General features: G+C 43.9%; 1 protein-coding gene across 2 annotated transcripts in view; it reads left to right on the forward strand.

Moving 5' to 3' along the window:
- The first annotated feature begins 6,447 nt into the window (after positions 1-6,447).
- UBXN2A (UBX domain protein 2A) overlaps positions 6,448-23,126 on the forward strand; it is a 39,857-nt gene continuing 23,178 nt past the window's right edge. The window contains exons 1-3 of one of the 2 annotated variants that reach the window (XM_077488861.1): positions 6,448-6,549; positions 17,569-17,629; positions 21,703-21,811. In XM_077488861.1, coding sequence (XP_077344987.1) covers positions 17,586-17,629; positions 21,703-21,811 — 153 coding nt within the window. In that variant the 5' untranslated portion in view covers positions 6,448-6,549; positions 17,569-17,585. Of the gene's footprint in view, positions 6,550-10,397; positions 10,422-17,568; positions 17,630-21,702; positions 21,812-23,126 lie in introns of those variants that run through there. The other variant, XM_077488862.1, reaches the window with a different exon arrangement.

The following is a 23,126-nucleotide window of genomic DNA, read 5'->3' on the forward strand; positions in this document are numbered from 1 at the left end:
TGACTTATAGTGGTTGTAAACCATTATATATACCGACTGATGCGCCTTGCATCAGGTGATACAAAAAGGTGAAACAAATTCTCCTACATAAGTTATGCCTGTTTATCTGCAGCCGTCTTTCCTCTACATCCATTTATAGTACAGAATTTACACAGGATCTCTGAGCTCTGAAAAGCAGTGGGTAGAGAGCTGAAGTTACTCTCAGTGAGTGTCAGAAACCATGAACCAGACCGAGACAGAAGTACAATTAAATCACAGTTGTTTATTAATAAAAACTAAAAAGGTAAATAGAGTAAGCGTAGTCAAAGCATAGCCAGAGTCCAGTAACCGGGTCGAGTAGTCAGCCAGGCCAGAGTTCAATAACCAGATTGGGTAATCAGCCAGGCCAGAAGTCAGGGATCCAAGTGGAGGAACAGCAAGCAGGAATAGGAGCCAGAAGGGATGTCAGCAAGCCAGTCTTTAAACAGGAACACAGGAGATGGGTCCTTGTGATGTGACCAAGGCTAAGGTAGAGATGAAGTGAGCTTGACAGCTCTAAGTAGGCAGGTCAGACGAGCAGGATCAGGAACAGCCGGGTAACTGTGGAGAGAGATGAGAGCTGGCAATTAGCCGACAGCTGAGCAGCCAGCCCAGAGAAGGAAGGGCTAAGCCAGCCCTGACAGTGAGGAGAGCTCTGATAGCTGATTGAAGGAAAAGGACACACACCCCTTGACAGCACACTGGAACAGAGCTGTGTCTGTCAATCACAGACTGTGCCCTCACCTGTCACCTTTTTTCTCTTGGTGTCAGGGAAGCTTGTTAGAAGTGATTTATGCTGTAAGCAGAGGAATGAAGCAGCAGATAGAAAAGACACTTATGACCCGTACACATGACCGGTTTTCACGTCGGAATAAACTCTGAAGGTTTTTCTGACTGAGTTCTGATGGAATTCTGCTCAAGCTGTCTTGCGTACACACGGTCACACCAAAGTCTGACCGTCAAGAATGCGGTGACGTACAACACGTACGACGGGACTAGAAAAAGGAAGTTCAATAGCCAGTAGCCAATAGCTTCAGTCTTGTACTCGCTTCAGAACATGCGTAGTTTTTGGTCTGTCGGAACAGCATACAGACGAGAGGTTTTCCCCGATAGGAACTGGTTCTGTCGGAAATATTTAGAACATGTTCCATTTCTAGGTCCGTCAGAATTTTCGATGTAAAAAGTCTGATGGGGCATACACAGGATCAGAATATACAATGAAAAGCTTCTGTCTGACTTTTTCTGTCATACATTCTGCTCGTGTGTATGCGGCATTAGTGCTCTTAATTGAGACAAGTACACACTGTAGAGGGATTTGCTTTGTTCATATTTCATGTCTAAGATTTACAACCACAAATAATCTAAAGCTTTATTGCTTACTCTTTGACAATACCACGTCTGTTTTTTTCAACCCTGTAGTATAGGTGCAATCTCTGAACACAACTGGCAGTGTGTTTACAGTCTCTGAACACAGCTGGCAGTGAGTATGCAGCCTCTGAGCACACCTTTATGTGTGTTTGCAGTCTCAATACAATGTCTGCAGTTTCGGAGCAAAGTCCCTTGCACAGACACAGTGTGGCCACACTTTCCAAGTGCACCCCGCAATGCTCCTGCATTCTTATCCATGCTCCATATAGTAGCCACAATCTCTGACCATGCACTGTAGTGTGGCTGGAATCTTGAAGCACAACTTGCAGTGTGTCTGCACCCTTTGACCATGCCATACATAGCAGATGCAGTTGCTAAGCAATCCCTTGTGTATATGAGCAGCCCCCCTCCATAACATCTCAGTGAGTAGACCGTGCTAAAAAAAGAAATACCTGAAGCCCTGGCTTGCTAGCTGTTCACAGGTTTTTAAAAAAAATGATGCAGTGATGTAGGGATGGATAGATGGTAAATAACAGTTTCTGGCTCATGTAAAGAGGACCCTATCACTAAGCCCCAGCAGGTAGGACAAAATGCATAAGGGTGTGTGGTCTGAATGAATGAATGAAATACTTGTATAGCGCACAATGCGAACTGAATCGCTTCTAGGCGCTGTGGCGAGCTTTGATCATCTGCTAAAATCTGGTGGAGACAAGTAGGCTGAGGCAGATTTATATCATTTATTCACCTGGGCTGATTGGGAGCAGCCACAATCCTTTCCTTTTTACATGTACTAGCCCTCTGGTATGATATCAGTACAAGTCTGCCCCCCCCCATGTTCTGAGATTTGGCGGTATGTTTTTACCTTTACTTTGTGTGGTGCCAAAAGCATAGCTCCCAGCTGTCTCTGATTTCGAGGGACTGTCCCTGATTTGGAGCAATGCCCCTCTGTCCCTCTTTCTTCCTCATTTGTCCCTCATTTTGGTCTAATCTATATAGTTGTATATAAAATGAACTTTTTATCTATCAAAAAAGATTTTTTCAGCACTAAACCTTTCATCTGATTTCTAAATTGGTGCATTTGTAAATTCCAAAACCCAATATAAAGGAATAGTAGTGGTAAAAAAAGGACTTTTGGGTTTAACCAATCTTCTTTTTTTGTACAATTCTCCTTTAAGGGGGCGTGGCAAGGTGTTAGTCATATGCCTGAATACTTTTGCTGATAGGTGTCCCTCATTCCCATCTCAAAAAGTTGGAAGGTATGCCAAAAGCAATATAAAAGGTCCCAGCGTCTGACTCATGTTTATTATGTGAATGACCCTCACAAGTGGTAATTATAGTTTGGACAATTTAGGATGCAAGAAGCAGTCCGAATTATTCAGATTCCTACATTACAATGCACTCCTATGGAAGTTCCTCCTCCGTGAACTGCTGTTATTCATTATTGCTACTTGTGACATCGAGGTGGAAGTTTCCAACATCCCATTTAGAAACCACCAACCATCTGACCACACGTGAACGCAGCATACGGCTGCAAAGAAAGGAGCAGGAATAGCGTAAGTAATAATAATATTGGATATTATTTCCTGTTTAGGGAAAAAAACAACTTTACTTCTCTCCCCCTAATCACCTTTATCAGCTTAGAGGAGAAGTAACAGAAGAGAAATCTGCGAAATTGTTATTTTTATATATATCTACATGAAAAAAGGTTTTACAGGTATGAATGCATACACGTTTTTTCCTAGCTATTTTATGGGGAGCGCAAAAAAAGTTTGGTTCTGCTTAAAGAATAAACTGCTTAGCAATCAGCAGCAACAGAGCCAATAAACATCTTGGTCAGTAGCATGTAATGCACGGTTCATTTTTCAGAGTAATGAGGTCAAGAGAATGCAATGTAATACAAAATGCATGAAGCAAATGGGTCAGGTATATGAATAACATTGAATATAAAGCCTTAGCCAGCAGTGATAGGAAAAAAGCTCCAGATTAAATTGCCTGTGGGAATAAAAACACCCGTCATCAATAGTCATTGGGAGAAAAAACAACCAAACATAAGGGTGGAGTAGGAGAAAAAATACCCCACCGTTGGTGGTTAGTGGGAGAAAAATAACATCCCAGCATCGGTGCAGAGTGGGAGGCAGAATACCCCGCCATTGGTGGTTAGTGGGAGAAAAAACACCCCAGCATTGGTGGAGAGTAGGTGGCAGAATACCCCACCATTGGTGGTTAGTGGGAGAAAAAACACCTCAGCATTGGTGGAGAGTAGGAGGAAGAATACCCCACCATTGGTGGCTAGTGGGAGAAAAATAACACCCCAGCATCGGTGGAGAGTAGGAGGCAGAATACCCCACCATTGGTAGTTAGTGGGATAAAAAACACCTCAGCATTGGTGGAGAGTAGGAGGAAGAATACCCCACCATTGGTGGTTAGTGGGAGAAAAAACAACCCAGCATTGATGGAGCGTAGGAGGCAGAATACCCCGCCATTGGTGGTTAGGAGGAGAAAAAACACCCCAGCATTGGTGGAGAGTAGAAGGAAAAATACCCCACCATTGGTGGTTAGTGGGAGAAGAAACACTCCAGCATCGGTGGAGAGTAGGAGGCAGAATACCCCACCATTGGTGGTTTGTGGGAGAAAAAACACTCCAGCATCAGTGGAGAGTAGAAGGCAGAGTACCCCACCATTGGTGGTTAGTGGGAGAAAAAACACCCCAGCATTGGTGGAGAGTAGGAGGAAGAATACACCACCATTGGTGGTTTGTGGGAGAAAAAACATCTCAGCATCGGTGGAGAGTAGGAGGAAGAATACCCCACCATTGGTGGCTAGGGGGAGAAAAAAACACCTCAGCATCGGTGGAGAGTACTAGGCAGAATACTACGCCATTGGTGGTTAGTGGGAGAAAAAAACACCCAGCATTGGTGGAGAGTAAGAGGGAGAATACCCCACCATTGGTGAGTAGTGGGAGAAAAAAACACTCCAGCATTGGTGGAGAGTAAGGGGCAGAATAACCCACCATTGGTGAGTAGTGGGAGAAAAAACACTCCAGCATTGGTGGAGAGTAGGAGGAAAAATACCCCGCCATTGGTGGTTAGGGTGAGAAAAAACACTCCAGCATCGGTGGAGAGTAGGAGGCAGAATACCCCACCATTGGTGGCTAGTGGGAGAAAAAACATCTCAGCATCGGTGGAGAGTAGGAGGCAGAATACCCCGCCATTGGTAGTTAGTGGGAGAAAAAACACCTCAGCATCGGTGGAGAGTACTAGGCAGAATACCCCACCATTGGTGGGTAGTGGGAGAAAAAACACTCCAGCATCAGTGAAGAGTAGAAGGCAGAGTACCCCACCATTGGTGGTTAGTGGGAGAAAAAACACCCCAGCATTGGTGGAGAGTAGGAGGAAGAATACCCCACCATTGGTGGCTAGAGGGAAGAAAAACAACCCAGCATCATTAGTCAGTGGGTAGAAAAAACACTCCAGAACCTGTAGGGAAAAAATACCTCAGGCCTGCTGGTTTGTCGTAGGAAAAAATCTGGCATCAGTAAGAAGCGGTAAGAAAAATACCTAATTATGGTAGTTCATTGCAAGAAAAACCCAGCATTAGTAATACCTCCGCCCCCCCACAATCCCCCAGCATGGATAGCCATTAGGAGGGAAAACATCCCAGCATCAATAGACAGTAGGAGGAAGAATACGTTAGCATTGGTTAGCCCTTGAATGAAAAAACACCCCAGCACCGGTAGTCATTGAGATGAAAACACCCCAGTACCAGTAACCACTCATAATTGGTAGTCTGTGTTAAGAAAAACCCAGCATCAGTAATAAGTGGTTGAAAAAAACACCCAGGAATTGGTGGAAAATGGAATTAAAAACACCTCAGCACTAGTTAATTTGTGAGAAGAAAAAACCCTGCATCAGTAACAATTGGTAGAAAAAAAACACGCTAGCATCAATAGTCAGGGTGAGGGAAAACACCTGTATCAGTGGTCAGTGTGAGCTAGTACTCCCCAGCTTTGGTGGTCAGTGGAAGAAAAAATACCCCGACATCTATAGTCAGTGGGAGGAAGAATATCCGGTATTAGTTGTAAGTGGAAAGAAGAATACCTCTCATTGGCATTTAGTGGGAAGAAGAATACCCTAGAAATGGTGGTAAGTAGAAGGCGGAATACCCCAGCATCAGTGGTTAGTGAAAGGAAAAATACTCCGGCATCTATAGTCAGTGGGGGAAGAATACCTTGGCATCAGTGGTCAGTGGAAGGAAGAATACCCCAGTATCGGTGGTTAATGGGAGGAAGAATGTTCTGAAATTGGTGGCCAGTGGAAGAATACCTCAGCATGGGGGTCAGTGGGAGCAAGAATAACCCAGGATTGTGGTCGGTGGGAGGTGGAATACCCTGGGATGGTGGTCAATGGGAGGAAGAATACTTAGACATTGGTGGCCAGTTGAGGAATACCCCAGCATGGTGGTCAGTGGGAGGAAGAATGCACTGGCATGGTGGTCAGTGGGAAGAAGAATTGAATACTCCTAGATCATGGTCAGTGGAAGGAAGAATACCCTAATATTGGTGGAAAGTAGGAGTAGGAATGCTCAGTATAAGTGGTTAGTGTGAATAACAAAACCCCAGCATTGGTGGTCAGTGGAAGAACCCCCAGCATTGGTGGTCAGTGGGAGAACTTCCCAGCATTGGTGGTCAGTGGGAGAACTTCCCACCATTGGTGGACAGTGGAAGAACTCCCCAGCGTTGGTGGTCAGTGGAAGAATACCCCACCATTGGTGGACGGTGGAAGAATACCCCACCATTGGTGGACAGTAGAACTCCCCAATGTTGGTGGTCAGTGGGAGAAATCAGTGGTCTCCTGCTGCTCATGTATCATTAAAATGTTTCCATAGCACGCTATTTAACCCATCCACCACAAATTGACCATAGACTAGCAAAACCCCCATTTTTCTTTCCAGTTCTCCAACACCAAACCTATTTAGGGAAAGTTTTTCCCACAATAAAGATGGTGGCACAGGCATCTACCTCACAAGCTCTCGCGAGGACAAGCGTGAGCTACCTGTCACATACCGGAAGTTGCGCCAGCCGTGTTTGCGGTCACTTCCGGCAATAAGGGGGGAGTGTGACGGCAAGAGAATGGGGTTGTGTTGGAAGCAGCGGCGGTGACGATGGTGAGTGGCGGCGATATACGGCCTGTGTAGGGGAGTGAGCGGCACCGGGTGGTCCCCGGGGATTGTAGGGAGGAGTTATATGGGGGCTGGGCGACGTCACATGTGCCCTACTCGGGTTCTTTGTAGTCTGTTGTGGGTGTGTGCATCCATAGAGAGGACCTGTCAGTCCCTGGCCTCAGTCTTGTGTCCATTCTTCTTCTTCTTCAGTGGTGTGTGTGTATTGGCGGTGTATGGAGGGGAGAATGATCAGAGGAGGAAACACAGTCAGTTGTTTGTCATCTATTAAAATCTGTATTCCTAATCCACACAGAGGCCCTTCTATGGCTCTCAGCTCCTCCAAATCCCTCTGTTTTTGCTGCTGTGACGTGACTTCCTGTTAGAGGGTGACTACATTCATTCTCTGTGGTCCCATTCTATGTTGAACGTAGTCACCCTCTCTTGTTGGCTTCTGAGATGTGCTATAGACTATTATGGGATGTGTAGTGTACATAGAGCTATCTACATGGCTGCAACTAACATGCACTACATAGAGCTGCACCATTCTGGCTAAAATGAGAATTGCAATTTTTTAGTTTTTTTTTGTTTGCTCAGAATAAAGATCAGAATTTTTTTGGCGTAACGTCGTTATATATACATCACATTATATATATATATATATATATATATATATATATTATGGTTCTCACGATACCACTTTTTTAAGACCGAGTACAAGTATCGACACTTTTTTTTTTTTTTTTTTCAAGTACTCACCGATACCGATCCTTTTATTTTTTTTATGTCATGTGACAGTTTTTAAAGCACAATGCAGATTAGGTGGCACTGATGGGCACTGACAGATGACGTTGATAGGTGGCACTGATAGATGGTACTGAAAGATGTCTGACACTGATGAGCGGCACTTATGGGCATTGGGCACTGAAAGGTGTCACTTATAGGCACTGATGGGCAAGCACTGAAATGCCATAAGCAAAGGCATGGCCCAAACTATATGGGCTGGGTGTAACAAGATGTCCACTGCTGGCTTACTGTGGCCGAGTGCAGGGTGTACCAAGATGGGCATCAGAATGTCCAACCACCGATGTCAACAGAGCGTCACTGCCGTTGTGCCAGGTCGCTTTATTAATCTCTCCCAGGTATCAGATTGGGCATCGGGAGCATTTTTGCGAGTATTTATACAAATGCTCGGTATCGATCCTGGTATCGGGATAACCTCTAATAAAAATATATATATAATTTATTTAATTTTCTAGCAAAAAAATACAGATTTTAACTTTGTAAGAAACAAGTGTCGGGGAAAAAGGTTTAGTCATTAACCACTTCAGCCCCGGAAGATTTGGCTGCTCAATGACCAGGCCATTTTTTATTTGGCACTGCGTCGATTTAACTGACAATTGCACGGTCATGCAACGTTGTTGTGCTTAAACAAAATTTATATTCCCCCCCACAAATAGAGCTTTCTTTTGGTGGTAGTTGATCGCCTCTGAATTACGCTATAAACAAAAAGAAGAATTTTTGGTTGGGAAAAAACAATATTTTACTTTTTTCTATAATATACCACATTTTTTTTTTCAAACAGATTTTTTTCTCAGTTTAGGCCAATATGTAAAAAAAAAAAGCAATAAAAAGCATATATTGATTTGTGCAAAAGTTATAGCATCTACAAAATAGGGGATAGATTTATGGCATTTTTTTTACTAGTAATGGCGCTGATCTGCGATTTATTTATTGCGGCGGACAAATTGGACACTTTTGGCACATTTTTGGGATCATTGACAATTATACAGCGATCCGTGATATAAAAATGCACTGATTGCTCTATAAATGTCATTGGCAGGGAAGGGGTTAACATAGGAGGTGATCAAGGGGTTAACTGTGTTCCCTGGGTGTGTTCTAACTGTAGGGGGGATGAGACTGACTAGGGGAGGAAAGAGAGATTGGTGTTCCTACTTAGTAGGAACACACAATCTGTCTCCTCTCCCCTGAAAGAACCGGGATTTGTGTGTTTACACATACAGATCCCGGTTCTCCCTCTGTTACAAGCGATTGCGGGAGCCCGGAGGTCATCGACCCTAGTATCCAAAAGGCGAAGCAACGTAAGGTAACGTTGTTTCGCCCAGACGAGTCAACCTGCCGCAGTTAAAACTGCGGTGGCTGGTCAGCAAGCAGTTAAATGGTTAAACTGCCCTCATCTACACAACAAAGTTAATTCTTTTGAATTAAGAACAAAAAGTTACATAATTTATAGTTATCTACCAGCACTGACAATGTTGTAAAAATCTTGGCAGACTGCCCTTTTTAATTTTTTTATTTTTTGACAGCTGAATGAGCGGAGAACTTTCTATATTTGTTACGTGAATGAATCGGGACATTCTGCATAGAGATCATGAGGGGGGTGGAATCGAGATCACAATTATTTTTTTTTTTTTTTTTAAAGATTTTAATCATGCAGCTCTAATATGCACTGCTCCTTCCATACAAACAGAAGTGAAGGGAAAAGAAGAGATTTGGGAGCTCTGAAGACATTACATGGTGGCAGAAAAATGCAGTAATAAAAAAACTGAATGAAATTGGACAGGAAGCCAATAGGGCAAGATAGCCCCCACTTGGCTCTATGCCCTTGGAGGACCGGAGCGACATCTGACTTCACCTCTGCCTCTCGTGCTTTTTGTTTTTTTGTTATATGCAAAATGTGTTTTTGCTTTTAACCATAAATGAGAGACCTGTGGTCTTTTGGACCCCAGATCTCTCAATAAAGAGGACCTGTCATGCTTATTTTTATTACAAGGGATATTTACATTCCTTGTAAAAGGAATAAAAGTAATAATAATTAAAGGGACAGTGTAAAAATTAAAAGTAAAATAAGAAAAAAAAAAGCCTTGTATTAATTGAAAACAATACAAAAATTGGTTTAGTCTTCCCTGTTATGGTACTGCTTATTTCGCAGACATGTAAACAAATGGTTTGGTTGCTTTGTGATTAATTCCAGGAATCCTTTGATGGCTCTCTAATGACACAGCATATGAGTAAATAACACCTTTCTTCTGGTAAAGTTGATGAATCAGTGCTAGGATGTATGACACAGTTGTGGTATGTGCTCTATCGTTCTACCCTAGCAGGTTGCCACACACAGCTGTAAGTGCTTTGCCCAAGAAATTTGTTGTTAAAGAGGAACTTAACCCAAATCCTATACGTTTCAAAAGGAGAAGGAAAAAAAAAGCTCAATTAAAAACATTAATATATTTAATAATAGTTGTAAAAAAAATGAACAATTTAATAGTTGTAGAAGCCATACCTTTCCACGCGGGCTAATGTTATCTTGTATTGCGGCCAACTTTGTGAGAGCCTCTGTCTCGAGTCATCATCTTCACTAACCTTTTTCACACTTGTGTTATTTGAAATACGTCAGCACTCCGATTTCCATGTTGTCTTATTTTGTCTGAATACTAAAATTCCTATAAATGACAGCAGCCAGCAGGAAAGAAACATTGTATAGTTCAAACATTTGAATATTTAGCTAGGTATGCATTTTGATATTATATATCCAAGTGTTTAATCATTGGTGACCATGTAGTATGTTACTACTTCAACACTAAATAGTTTTCTCCACCCTTTCTAGATGTGTAGATAACCACTTACCAGATCTATTGACCCGGAGAAAGACAGGTGCCAGGTCTTGCTTGTGTGTGACCCTCCTCTGGTATACTTCTCACACACCCCTGCACCCACTACATGTGGACTTCCCTGAGATTCCAATAGCGTCTGCACTCACCTAGTCCTTTGAATTCTAGGCTGTAGTCCTTGGACGTGGGGTGGCACTCAGGGCCAGTAGGCTGAAAGATGGAACTACAGGGACAGCCTCCTTGAGAAAGGTATTTAGCATGAAGACAATAGAAACGCAGTTTGTCTAAGTCTGTGGTTTCCATACTGTCTCACGTGGGCCAGTTGTGACCCTTTGCTTATCTTTATCCAGCCCTTGGGGGACTGTTCCTCCTTTATATGAGGCACTATTCCTTCCACTGACACCAACATTGGGGCACTATTTCTTCTGTGGACGCCAATGATTGTGCACTATTTCTACTGTGGACGCCAATGATTGGGCACTATTTCTACTGTGGACGCCAATGATTGGGCACTATTTTCTTCTGTGGACGCCAATGATTGGGCACTATTTTCTTCTGTGGACGCCAATGATTGGGCACTATTTTCTTCTGTGGACGCCAGTGATTGGGCACTATTTTCTTCTGTGGACGCCAGTGATTGGGCACTATTTTCTTCTGTGGACGCCAGTGATTGGGCACTATTTTCTTCTGTGGACGCCAGTGATTGGGCACTATTTTCTTCTGTGGACGCCAGTGATTGGGCACTATTTTCTTCTGTGGACGCCAGTGATTGGGCACTATTTTCTTCTGTGGACGCCAGTGATTGGGCACTATTTTCTTCTGTGGACGCCAGTGATTGGGCACTATTCCTCCTCCTTCCTGACACCACAGCTTCTAACTTTTACTCCCACTGACCAATAAACCCATGAGGCATGGTCTACTCTTACTGCCTACAGTCCGCCCCCCCAGCCACCTTTACACTGAGGTGCTTTACAGGCATTTTAACGCTGGTAAAGCGACTCTCCTGACACTCTAGTGTGAAAGACCGCTCCTAAACTGCCCTGCCCATTGAAATGAATGGGCAGCACTGCCAAAGCATCTGCAAAGCCCTTCTGCAGTGGCGCTACACGGGCGGTATTAAAACCTTCGGCCACTTGCAAGGGTTAAAAGCACCTCGCTAGCAGCTGAAAGCGCAGCTAAAACTAGCAGCACTTTCTCACCGCCCCGGTGTGAAAGTAGCCTAAAATTTGAAGGGCAGTAAACTGTCCATTGTTTAGAAAGTTTTGGATAAAGCAGAGAAGGGTAAGAACCCCTGTCAGCGTATAATTGTGTTTGCTCCCGTGGGGGAAATTTACTCTCAAATCATATCAGGACAGGAAGCTGGAAATATAGCCAACAGGGCCACAAAAACATATTTTTTAGAAACGCAGGTTAGAACTTCTTACATAAAGGGAAAGAAATTATCCCCGTGGGGTCACGGACAAATTCAATTGTCTGATAGGAATTTTAAGGTTCCCTCTCTTTATTCATTTTGCCTGTTAAGCTGGCCATACATGGATTATAATTAGGCCCATTCAGCAATGACTGGTCAAGTTTCTGTACCCAAACAAAACATTTTTTTAGCTTTATTTTTTTTTTTAAACACAATTTCATAACAGAAACAAAGTAATTTTTTCTCCTTCACCAATGTGTGCTGATAGATGGCACTGATATGCATGCAGGATTGATCTATACTTATAGGTGGCAAAGGTGGGCATCGCTGATGGGACTGCACTCATAATCAATGCACTGATTATCAGTGCAGATCCCCTGTGTCAGGAGAGCCACTTATTGGCTCTCCTCTACTCCTACTCTGTCAGTGCAGGGATAGGTATACTGATAACCGTCACTTCCTATTTAAACTGTGATCAGCTGTACTTGGGCACAGCTGATCAATCGGCTCTTTACCGGGGGCGTGTGCACGAGCAGCTTGTTCTAAAGGACATTATATGACATCCAGTCAAAACAATGGAACCCCGTGGGCAGGAAGGTGTTAAAAACTTTTCTGTTTTCATTACCCACATTATTATAGCCCCAGTGACATCCTCCTTGGGCATCTGTGCTTCTCTATGCAATGCAGACAGATCATGTCTGGTGCTGTAGAGAGCTTCCTAAAAAACAGAAGCTATGGCCTACATATGATGCTAAGCCTCCTTGATTCAAAGAACTAAAATACAATATATGAAACGAGCGGGACAGTAAAACTGAGGAGGAAAGTACTAGATGATGCTGGATGTCCCCCAGCCAAGAAAGGAGGCAGACTCCATCTGCAGCTTCTAATACACACTGCAAGAAGCTCACAGTGTGCCATAAAATCAGAGTAGGAAGTTTTAGTAGAGGAGAGGAGCCTGTACAAATGTGCAAGACTGAAGGAAAGGCTGGAATTCAGCTTAAATTGTCTGTGCAAGGATTTTTATTTTGTTTTCCCATCTGGTGTTAAATGGCAGAGATTTTAGCATTTTGTTGTTGTTATTGGAATGTACATTGGAATCGGTCCATAGTAAAGAGAACATCCATCCTTATTTGGTAGCAGTTATAGATTTGGGGAATTTTAGGAAGACGTTTTCTTCCACAGATTTCGGACAGAACGACTGCTGGCGGGGATGATCAGTATTCCTCTGCTATACAGAAAATGTACATCATCTAGGGAATAGAAATGACATCATATTCTGAACACAATAATTAGCAGGTATACGAGAAGTGTGAGTTTGTATTGCAGAGTCTTGTAGTAGGATACTGAAATCCGCGTGCTACCTGTGTTTGTTCCTCTGTATGTGTATATATAGATGTGCTGTCACTGGATCTTGCTGTAATCTGGGTGACTCATGTCCTCAATCAGCATTTTCTTCCAGTCTGTCACCTACACTGAATTGTCATATGATTAACTTTGCCATCTGGAAGCTTTGTAACTCTTTCAGGGTAAGTATATCCAATGCCATTCGACCAGCCTTTCTCACCCTTTTCTCCATGGAGGAAACTTGAAATTTTATTCAGGTTTTGAGGAACCCCTTGGCCTGCTAACATTATTAATACTAATATCTACAGCTCACCACATATTAGATACACTACACTGGTAATCAGTGGAAAAACAGTCTCTTTGCCTTGCTGGTCCGTAAAAAAAAGAATGTCCTGTTACATTGGTGGTCAATAGGAAGAATGCTCCTCACATTGGTGATGGGAAGAATGTGCCTTAGGTTGTTGATCGTTGGGAAGAAAGTTATTTACATTGGGGGTTAGTGGGAGGAATGCCCTCTCCATTGGGGGTCAGTGGGAAGAATGTCCTTTACGTTGGTGGTGAGTGGGAAGAATACTCCTTGCGTTGGTGGTGAGTGGGAAGAATACTCCTTGCGTTGGTGGTGAGTGGGAAGAATACTCCTTGCGTTGGTGGGGAGTGTGAACAATGCCCCTTACGTTGGTGGTGAGGGGGAAGAATACTCCTCACATTTGGGGATCAGTGGAAAGAATGCTCCTCGCATTGGTGGTGAGTGGGAAGAATGCTCCTCGCATTGGTGGTGAGTGGGAAGAATGCTCCTCGCATTGGTGGTGAGTGGGAAGAATGCTCCTCGCGTTGGGTGGTGAGTGGGAAGAACGCTCCTTACGTTGGGTGGTGAGTGGGAAGAATGCTCCTCGCATTGGTGGTGAGTGGGAAGAATGCTCCTCGCGTTGGGTGGTGAGTGGGAAGAACGCTCCTCGCGTTGGGTGGTGAGTGGGAGGAACGCTCCTCGCGTTGGGTGGTGAGTGGGAGGAACGCTCCTCGCGTTGGGTGGTGAGTGGGAGGAACGCTCCTTACGTTGGGTGGTGAGTGGGAGGAACGCTCCTTACGTTGGGTGGTGAGTGGGAGGAACGCTCCTTACGTTGGGTGGTGAGTGAGTGGGAGGAACGCTCCTTAGGTTGGGTGGTGAGTGGGTGGGAGGAACGCTCTTTACGTTGGGTGGTGAGTGGGTGGGAGGAACGCTCCTTAGGTTGGGTGGTGAGTGGGTGGGAGGAACGCTCCTTAGGTTGGGTGGTGAATCGGAAGGGTCACCCTTAGGGCCGGTTCACACTGCAGGCGAGACGAGGCGACTCCGACTTGCCTCGCCGCGACCTGCCGCGACCTCAGCGGCAACTTGCAGATGACTTCTGTATAGAAGTCAATGCAAGTCGCCCCGAGGTCGCCCAAAAGTAGTACAGGAACCTTTTTTCTGAGTCGGAGCGACTCGAGTCGCTCCTCTCAGAACGGTTCCATTGTACAGAACGGGGGCGACTTGCGAGGCGAGGCGAGTCGTGTCGCCTCGCATCGCCCGCTGTGTGAACCGGCTCTTAGGCCTTGTGCATACTGGAGGTTATAAAGATGCCTGTAGTGTTCGCTGTAGAATGAGTTTTGCATTTGTGCAGAAGCATTTTTTTTTAGCTGTAACATTTTTTTACTTTTTAGCACAACAATACTCCCACATAAGCTTTATGGTTTAAAAATGCTGATAAATACTGAATAGCTGTGCTTTTCAGTGTTTTTATTCCTTTTAGAGTTAGAGAGTTTTTACAGCTGAAAAACCCTTCTTCAAACCCACTAGTTTTGGGTCTTTTTTTTTTCTCAGACAGAAAACGTCCCAGCCAAAAACAGCTTGTGTGCTTGGACACAGGATAACATGCTGGGGAGTTTGCTGGTTGCAGAATAAAATACCTGAGGCAAAAACGGCAGCTGTAAAATGTCCAGTGTACATGAGGCCTTACAGGCAGCTTACATAATCATTGGTGTCAGTGGTTGGTTACATGATAAAGAGGAGAAGCTCTCGTGATCCTATGCTGCTGGCTTTGTCAGGCAGCTTTTGTATCAGGACTATGCAGGAAACAAGCTGTTACTGCACGCTGCTCAAGGAACACTAGAGCTAGGATCCCAGTGCAGTTTCCGGCAGTAGATTGGCTTTCCTACTCACTGAGGTTGCTTTAGAAAGAAAATGAACTGCAGGATTTTGGGTGCAATTTTGTATGAATGCACCTAGAATGTATTTAGCTGATTTAAAATAGACTTTAAAGGACTAATATATATTCTATTGGCAAATTGAAATAGGCTTTCACAAAAGCCATCCTAGATGATATCCAATTAATACATTTATGGATATTGGAAAATACTATAAAGATCTGTCCAACTGTCTTAAAGTGGAACTGAAGGGGTTAATCCTCTGCACTGTGTATAAGGCGGTTTGATCCTGTCTTCTCTGATCCTCTCCTTCTTCCACTGACTCCGATAATACATTCTGATATTTACAGAGCCAGGGGACAGGCTGCATATGCTCAATTTGGTGTATATTGCTAGAGGGTTTTTTTTTTTTTTTTTTTTTTTTTTTTTAAGAGAGTGCATGTGATCAGCACAGTGCCAATTGGCAGTGTCCAGACAGAGGGCCAGGGGTCCTGCATTCTCATAGGACAATCATGGGAGGATGAAAACGCCCCCTACAGACTTTACCCAGACACTGATAATCACAAGACTGCTATATACTACATTGCATTTCCATGTTGCAGGGTCTGCGGTGTGTTTTAAGCCAATCGGACTATGTTTTTAGTCAGGATGAGCTCAAGCATGTTGGGATCCTAGTCCAAACCCACCTGAGCTCTCCTGTCTCTGCGCACTGCCAAACATGAGCTGCTGAGGCATCTCCGTCCTGCAGTTGCAGATATACAAGGGGTGTGTATAAGTTCAGCTGCAAGAAGAGCATGCCTCGCTTCCTGAAGAAATAGCTCAGGTGGGTTCAGACTAGGATGGGAAAATACCTGAGTGCCCCTACTTTTTAGTCTTCTGAGTTGAATGATGTTGGGTGCCATTCAACTTGAAACACTGAGGCCATCTAGTGGCAAAGGAGGGGCACTGAAATGGTCATGATTGAAGGAGAGTATTGCAGCCAGAGCTGCTTTTATTTATTTTCTGGCTGGAGACATTCCTAAGGGCTGGTTCACGCCAAATGCAATCCAGTGCATTTTTAATCTGCATAAAACACAGTATTCCAATGTAAATATAGTTAAAAAAAAATAATAGAACAAAGTGGGACTAATTGTGCCTCAGAGGAGTACAAAAAATTGAAAGACAATATAATTATACAAAAATAAACAAATTTTTATTTTCTAAAAAGCAAAATTTAAGATACATTAGTCTTAATGATTCAATTTGAGTTCAGGGATGTGATAGTTCCCAGCAGGTTATACAGAAAATGTATGAAGTCCCGTTTAGGTCGATACGCGTGCGGGAGGACCCTGGAATGTCACTGCAACCACCTAACTGCATTGTTTAAGTGAACTTCGTTCATCCATGCTTATAATCCAGCACTAGTTTTAGTGCTCTGTATGTGAGTACCTGTCTTTTGGCAATAAAATTCGTTTTTTTATCTATACGGTCTGCACTATATATGTTTTTCTATTTTATAATGCCCATATGGGGAGTTTGAGCCATCATTGATGACAATGCTGTGATATCCAAGGAGCTGAGTTACATCTTTTTGATCCACCTGAATCCTGGTATATGATCACTGGCAGTGGTGAATGCTCCATTTGACCTATCTGTTCAGTCAGGTGTCCATTGTTTAAGGTGAGCGGTTTGGCTGTCTGGTGGTGGGAGCACCTAATTCTGGTGATTAAGGATATCAGTATGCATTCTATCCACTGAGAAGAGTGAAGGATTGTCGATCAGTACCATCATAGACTGTTCATTTTCTATCATTTTCCTTTTTATGTTGTTGTTTATCTCAAGAGACTTTATATAGTACTAATAGGGGGGTTTGTTTCAGCGCTGCACTGCTCTGTTGGAAATTAGGACAAACCTAATTGTGGATGGAAAAGAAAAAAAACTGCGCAACCTAATTGTGGGGTTGAAGCACCATTGGGGGTGCAGAAGTAATTATCTCCAGAAAAAATTTGAATCGTTGATTTCAATTGTGATGAAAGCTTGTGTGTGTGTGTGTGTGTGTGTGTGTGTGTGTGTGTGTGTGTGAACTTTTAAAACACATCCCAGAGTGGAAAGGGGAGTATGATTTGCAGCCAAGAGTAGTCTGCCATTTTATACTCACAGTCTCTGCATAACGTTCCTTACAAGTGGAGAGATGAACAGCGCTCGCTTCCTCTTTTGTGTCTGCCCCCATGACACCACAACCCCCCCCCCCCCCCCTTGTTTGGTTGGCAGCATCATGAGCCAGTGGCTTTGGGTCCTGTGAGGAGAGGGAGCAGCGCTGGATCAGGCTCAGGTAAGTAGAGAATGCATTAAGGTAAAAAATGTTTAGCCTTTACAATTACTTTAATGTCTTGTATTAGACCCTTTGTGTATTGGACGCCAGGTAAATTTAATGGACTGCAATTATACTAAGTTACATTGGCTGGAATATGATGATATTTATTTTTGTCTTCCATATACCAGGATAACGTGATACAAAGATGAGGGAAGCCAACAACACAGACAAAATGAAACCTCAAGACAGGTACTGTAAATGTTGTGTTTATTTCATGTCTTTAGCCTATTTACTACATTTTGAATTTATGGTATATTAAAGTGGATGTAAACTTGATTCATGAAATTTGAGCTGGGCACATATATCTGTAGTGTTTTCTTATCTCTCTTCAAAGCCCTAAGTCCCATGTCTTTCTGTTGCTCTGTTGTTTTGTTATTAGCATGATAACTTCTGACAAGTTCTCTGACATGGGATAAAAGCAACTGGAAATTTGTGTCGGGGTGGGTGCTATAAATAGATTAGCAGAGAGCTGGTCTATTCACAGCACAGCTCTGCACATTCCTTTCTTCCTTTCCTGACAATCAGCTGTCACACAGTGTATGTCCAGAATAAACTCTCATTGCTGAACAGAAAGAGAGAAAATTCCACAAATATGCACTTTCTAAAGAATATAGCAAGCTGAAAACAGCAGATATATAAGTAAAACTTATGTAGGAGGATTTGTTTCATCCCTGTGTATAATCTGAGGCTGTTCACTTCTTCACTAGGTATATGTGAGGGTTTACATCCACTTTAAAGTATCCTTGGCAGATCTTAATTGTTACCTTTTTAATTGATACTTTTAATTCTCCAAAATCATTCCGGGCATATGTCCCTTGTCATAGCAGAGGTTGAATACTTACTCCTTAAAGCGGAAGTAAACCCATTGATTTAACAGTTTAAAAAAAGAGTTACGCTAAGGGTCACATTGGATTTGCTCTCAACCAAACTGTCAAACCATCTAATGGCTGGTGTCATAACTGAATACATGTGCAGCATCATGGCAGTTGAAGATGAAAAAGAGGCCAAGATAGCAGCTTCCTTAGCTGAAAAAGATAGGAGGGTTTACTTCAGCTTTAAGTGATTGTAAAGGTATTAAAAAACAAACAAATTACCTACTCTGTACAATGGTTTTGCAGGGAGCAGCCCTGATTATCTTCTTTTTGGTTTCCACGCTGGTGATCTTGGCTCCTCCTCCCGCCGAGTGCGCCCAATAGCAAGTCTCTACACACACAGTATGACTCGGCCACGGCTCACTGGCTGTGATTGACACTAGCAGGAGCCAATGGCTTCCGCTGCTGTGTGACCAATAAGTAGAGAGAGACACTGCTCTCATGCACATCACTGGATCAAGATAGGGCTCAGGTAAGTATAAGGGGCGCTGGGACCAGAAGGTTTTTACCTTAAAGTGTAAGTCCACCTTTACAGAAAATCTGTAAGGTGAACTTACCCCGGACCCTGTCCCCATCGCACCCGGTCTCGCTAACCTGAAGAGCGACAATCGTGTGTTCTGACACAGCGTATCGCAGTTTTTCCAGTCAGGGGATTTGAAATTCCTGCTGCTTTCTCTCCTTTCGCTCGCAGTGACAGGATGAGCTATGCGGGTTCTGATTGGTCGACATGTGACAGCACCGACCAATTAGAATTTTCTCCTAAACGTACCTCCTGACGAGGTACGTTTAGAAGATTAAGCCAAGGGAATTTCTAAGCCCCAGACCGGTGAGGCGGCTATACGATGTGTTAGAACAGGTGATTCCCGAGATCCAGGTCAGTGGAACCAGGGTTGGGGGTTGAGGAGGGGGTCCTGTGTAAGTCCATTTTTCTGTGAAGGTGAACTTACCCTTTAATGCATAGAAAAAAAACCTTCTGCCTTTTTAAAACCACTTTAGTTGGGTGGTGAGTCCATTCTTTGTTCTTTTGCAGAGAGAGCAGCACTCCTGCCATTCTCCACTCCAAATGTATCCATAGCTTGTCCGCTTCTAGGTCCTGTGATGTAGCTGTCAGCTTCTTAGTGCCCAGCAGGAAATATACTATCTGACACACGCAGAAGTGTTGGATAACTCTGCAAGAAACCAAAAAATGGCCTGCTGGAAAAATCATCTGATTCAATTATAGTATGTAGCTGCCTGGATCTTAAGTCTAGGTTCACATCTATGCGGCTGTGTTTGATGCATTTTTTTAGGAACTTTTTCAGTGCATTTTGCATTTTTAAATCGGCGTGCATTTTTGCATACACTTTTCATGCATTTTGCTTTTTTTTTTTCCCCCCCTCTCTTTAAACACACTGTAAAACACACTGTATAAAGCTGGTTTCTAAAAAGGGGGGCTGGAAGGCTGGCCACTGCGTCCTTAGAAACCAATGAGTCAGCTGTCAGCAGGGTTTCCCGCTGAAAGCTGAATTGAGAAAAAATTTTTTGCCAGCATAAACAAATTCACGAAAAAAACAGCGTGGGGTTCCCCCCAGTTCCATGCCACTCGGCAGGTCAGGAAAGGGAGGGGACGAGTGAGCACACCCCCCTCCTAAACCATACCAGGATACATGGGCGGGGGGGTGCTTTGGGGCAGGAGGGCCTCTTCCCGACAACCCTTGCCCGGGGGTTGTCTGGGTCTGTGGGCGGGGGGGGGGGGATTATTGGAATCTGGAAGCCCCCTTTAACAAAGGTGCCCCCCCACCCTATGTGAATGTGTATTGGGTAAATCGTACCCCTACCCAGTTACCAAAAAAGCAGTGAAAAAAAAAAAAAAACCAGCCAGTTTTTTTCAATTCCTTTATTAGTAAAATAGCTCTGAGCCGCCATCTCGCCCGATGTCGTCTCTTCCGGTGCCCTCGTCTTCTTCCGCCACCCCTTTTCTCCCCATCCTGTCATCTTCTGTCTCCTCCCCGCGTCGTCGCCGCCATCTTCTTCCTTGCCATGGCTGGTTACCCAAAAGAAATTGAACATGGTCTTGTTGCAAAACTTTGTTCCTCTGTTTTGTTCCCCGGCGCCTCTTATATAGGCATGGGGCATGGCCATCCAGTGAGGTCGCCCGGAGAGCCCGTCCCTTCTGACATGTGACATCACAAGGGGCGGGCTCTCCGGGCCACGTCATTGGATGCCTATATAAGAGCCGCCAGACAGCAGGGAACATGACAACAGAGGAACACAGCTTTGCGACAAGACCAACTTTTTTTTTTTTTAGCGGGTAACTGGCAAGGAATAAGCAGAAAACGGTGATAACGCGAGGAGGAGGAAGAAGACAATGACATTGGGAAGAAAACGGTGGTGGCAGAAGACGAGGGCACTGGGAGAGACGGTGACTCAGAGCTATTTTACTAATAAAGGAATTGAAAAAACCTGGCTCTTATTTTTTTTAAAACTGAACTTGCTTTTGCAGTGATACTCTCCTTCCACTGCAAGTGTTTACTGCTTTTATTTTTCGCCTACAATTTTTTTTTTTTCCTTGTAGACTGTATCCTCATTAGAGGTGTGTTTTTTTTTTTTTTTTTTTTTTTAATTTTTTTTTTTTCCTCCCTCTATGTCCAGATGATCACTTGTATCTATTATAGGAAGTAAGGCAAGTCTTCTCAGGCACTCGGGACAGCAATAAAAACACATTTCATTACTTGACTTCTGACATACGGTATATATTGGCACACTAAGCATAGAAATACACCATTAAAATGTTAACACTTATTGCTAACTTTATTTACATTACGTTAGACTGACTGCTGACACAATGGAGCAATTATCACTAGTTCATTGCACTATGCTGAAAAAAAGGCCGTACTTTTTTTTTCCTTCAATGCAGTCTGTGTAAACGCACTGCAACAGGTAAATAGTCTGTTGAAGATTCCTTTAAAAATAAACTTTACTGAAGATTAAGGGGAAAAAAAGTATTCAGGCGCAAGGCATTTTAAACAGCATATCAACACACGTCCATTTACCTGCACTCGGTGTACACATTGGGGAGTTCATTGACATTTAAATCATAGAATAAAATGCATACTTTTTATTTATAGTAAAACTATTTTTAAAAATAACACTGGTCAAAAAAGAAACTTTTTATTTTTTTTTTATTTTTTTATTCCTTGAAATGTTTTTATCTATACATTTCATTTCAAATAAAATAATTTTTGCAAGGTAATCTTGCCAAAAGAAAGCCTAGGTTGTCCCTCAAACAATAAATATATTACTGTAGCATGTTGAGCACTAACAAGGCCCATAGCAGAAATACTGGTCCATATGGTTATACAGATATGAGAGCTAAAATGGATACATTTTAAAATATTCTTTTTATTTCAGAGCTTCCAGGAGTAGGGGAGGTGAGCGGAAAAGGTGTGACTCGTTTGTAAACAGCTTATTTGAAGAAGCGAAAGACGCTGGCGTTCTTAATGCTTCTCCAGAAGATGAGGTAATTCGTGTAAGAATGATTGAAGTGCTCCTCTGTCTTTGTCGGGTGCATCAAGCTTGGTGTTGTATTTTCAAACTTTCAGTTACATTGGTGGGGTTTGCCTTGGTTATTTCCAGGCTTGTAGATGAATACATCTGGTGGTCTGTGTTCTTGTGTGGTCTATGGACACACACAGCTCGGCTTGGGAGCACGCACACACGGGTGCCTCCTTAGCACCCAGCTTGTGGCAGGGGACACCCAGAGGAGGGATAAGCTGACAGCATTGGCAGGAGACTAATAGAAGAGGAGGAAAGCAACCTTGCTGTGCAGTATTGTTGCACAGAGCAGGTAAATATTACTTTTTTTTTTTCATTTAAAAAAACAATTATGCCTCTAGTATCACTTTAAGATCCCTTTAAATAGACTTTTTCACTTTGCCAGTTCAGAACCTCTTTAAACTGTCTACAGGCTGTTCATAAATGTCCTGAAAGTTGTTAACCACTTAACGACCACCGCACGACGATGGATGTCACTTTTTTGAAGCAGGATATTCCGGTAACGGCAGCAGCTGCTGCCACAACTGAGGTATCCATCTCTTCAGGCGGCGGTTCAATAAACGATAATGGTGATCTCTGCGGCGGATTCGCCGCAAGATCACTGTTATCGGTGCAGGGAGAGGTGCCACCCTTACCGGAGCCGTCAACGGAGGCAGAGGCGATCGGATCCTGTCACTTCCTTGGTATGGAGATGAGTGAGGGCAAGATGGCCCCCACCTGTCTCCATACCATAGCAGGGCGGAAGCGACGTCAAAACGTCACTTCCATCCATACATCTTAAAGGCACATTTTCCCAAGTGTTCTTCCAGGACAGCCCTTGAGAGATGGAGCTCCTCCCATCGACACAGGAAACACATTGCCACAGTTCAAAAGGCGGTCCCTCAGGTCCCTGGTCAGTCATTTGTGTTTCCTCCGTCGGAGGAACATGTTGCCAGGAACCTGGAGGCCCCTCTCAGGGGCTGCCTGAGAACCTGCAAGCCTAAGGGACCGGGTCCTGGTTTATGGCTGCAGTTTGGGTCCATACCTTTTTTTCTTTGGCTCGGGTACCGTCCAGCTGAACCGGAGCAGACCCGTTACCCTCCTCCTTCCAGTGCCGAGGTGGCCAGGGGCAGAATGACGCCGGTTTCCCCCAGGAGTGGTGAGTGGAACCTTCCATCTTCCCTCCTCGTTGCAGGGGGTCGGAGACGCCGAGCGTTCACTTCCGGCGGAACCGCGTCATCACTGCGTGCCGAGACTTCCGGTTCCGGGTCTCTAAGGGTACAAGGAGGAGAGGGAGAGCC

This window comes from Lithobates pipiens, unplaced genomic scaffold (assembly GCF_037356315.1).
Source record: "Lithobates pipiens isolate NorthernLeopardFrog02 unplaced genomic scaffold, aLitPip1_a1.2 Scaffold_18, whole genome shotgun sequence".
In the NCBI taxonomy this organism is placed as follows: Eukaryota; Metazoa; Chordata; class Amphibia; order Anura; family Ranidae; genus Lithobates; species Lithobates pipiens.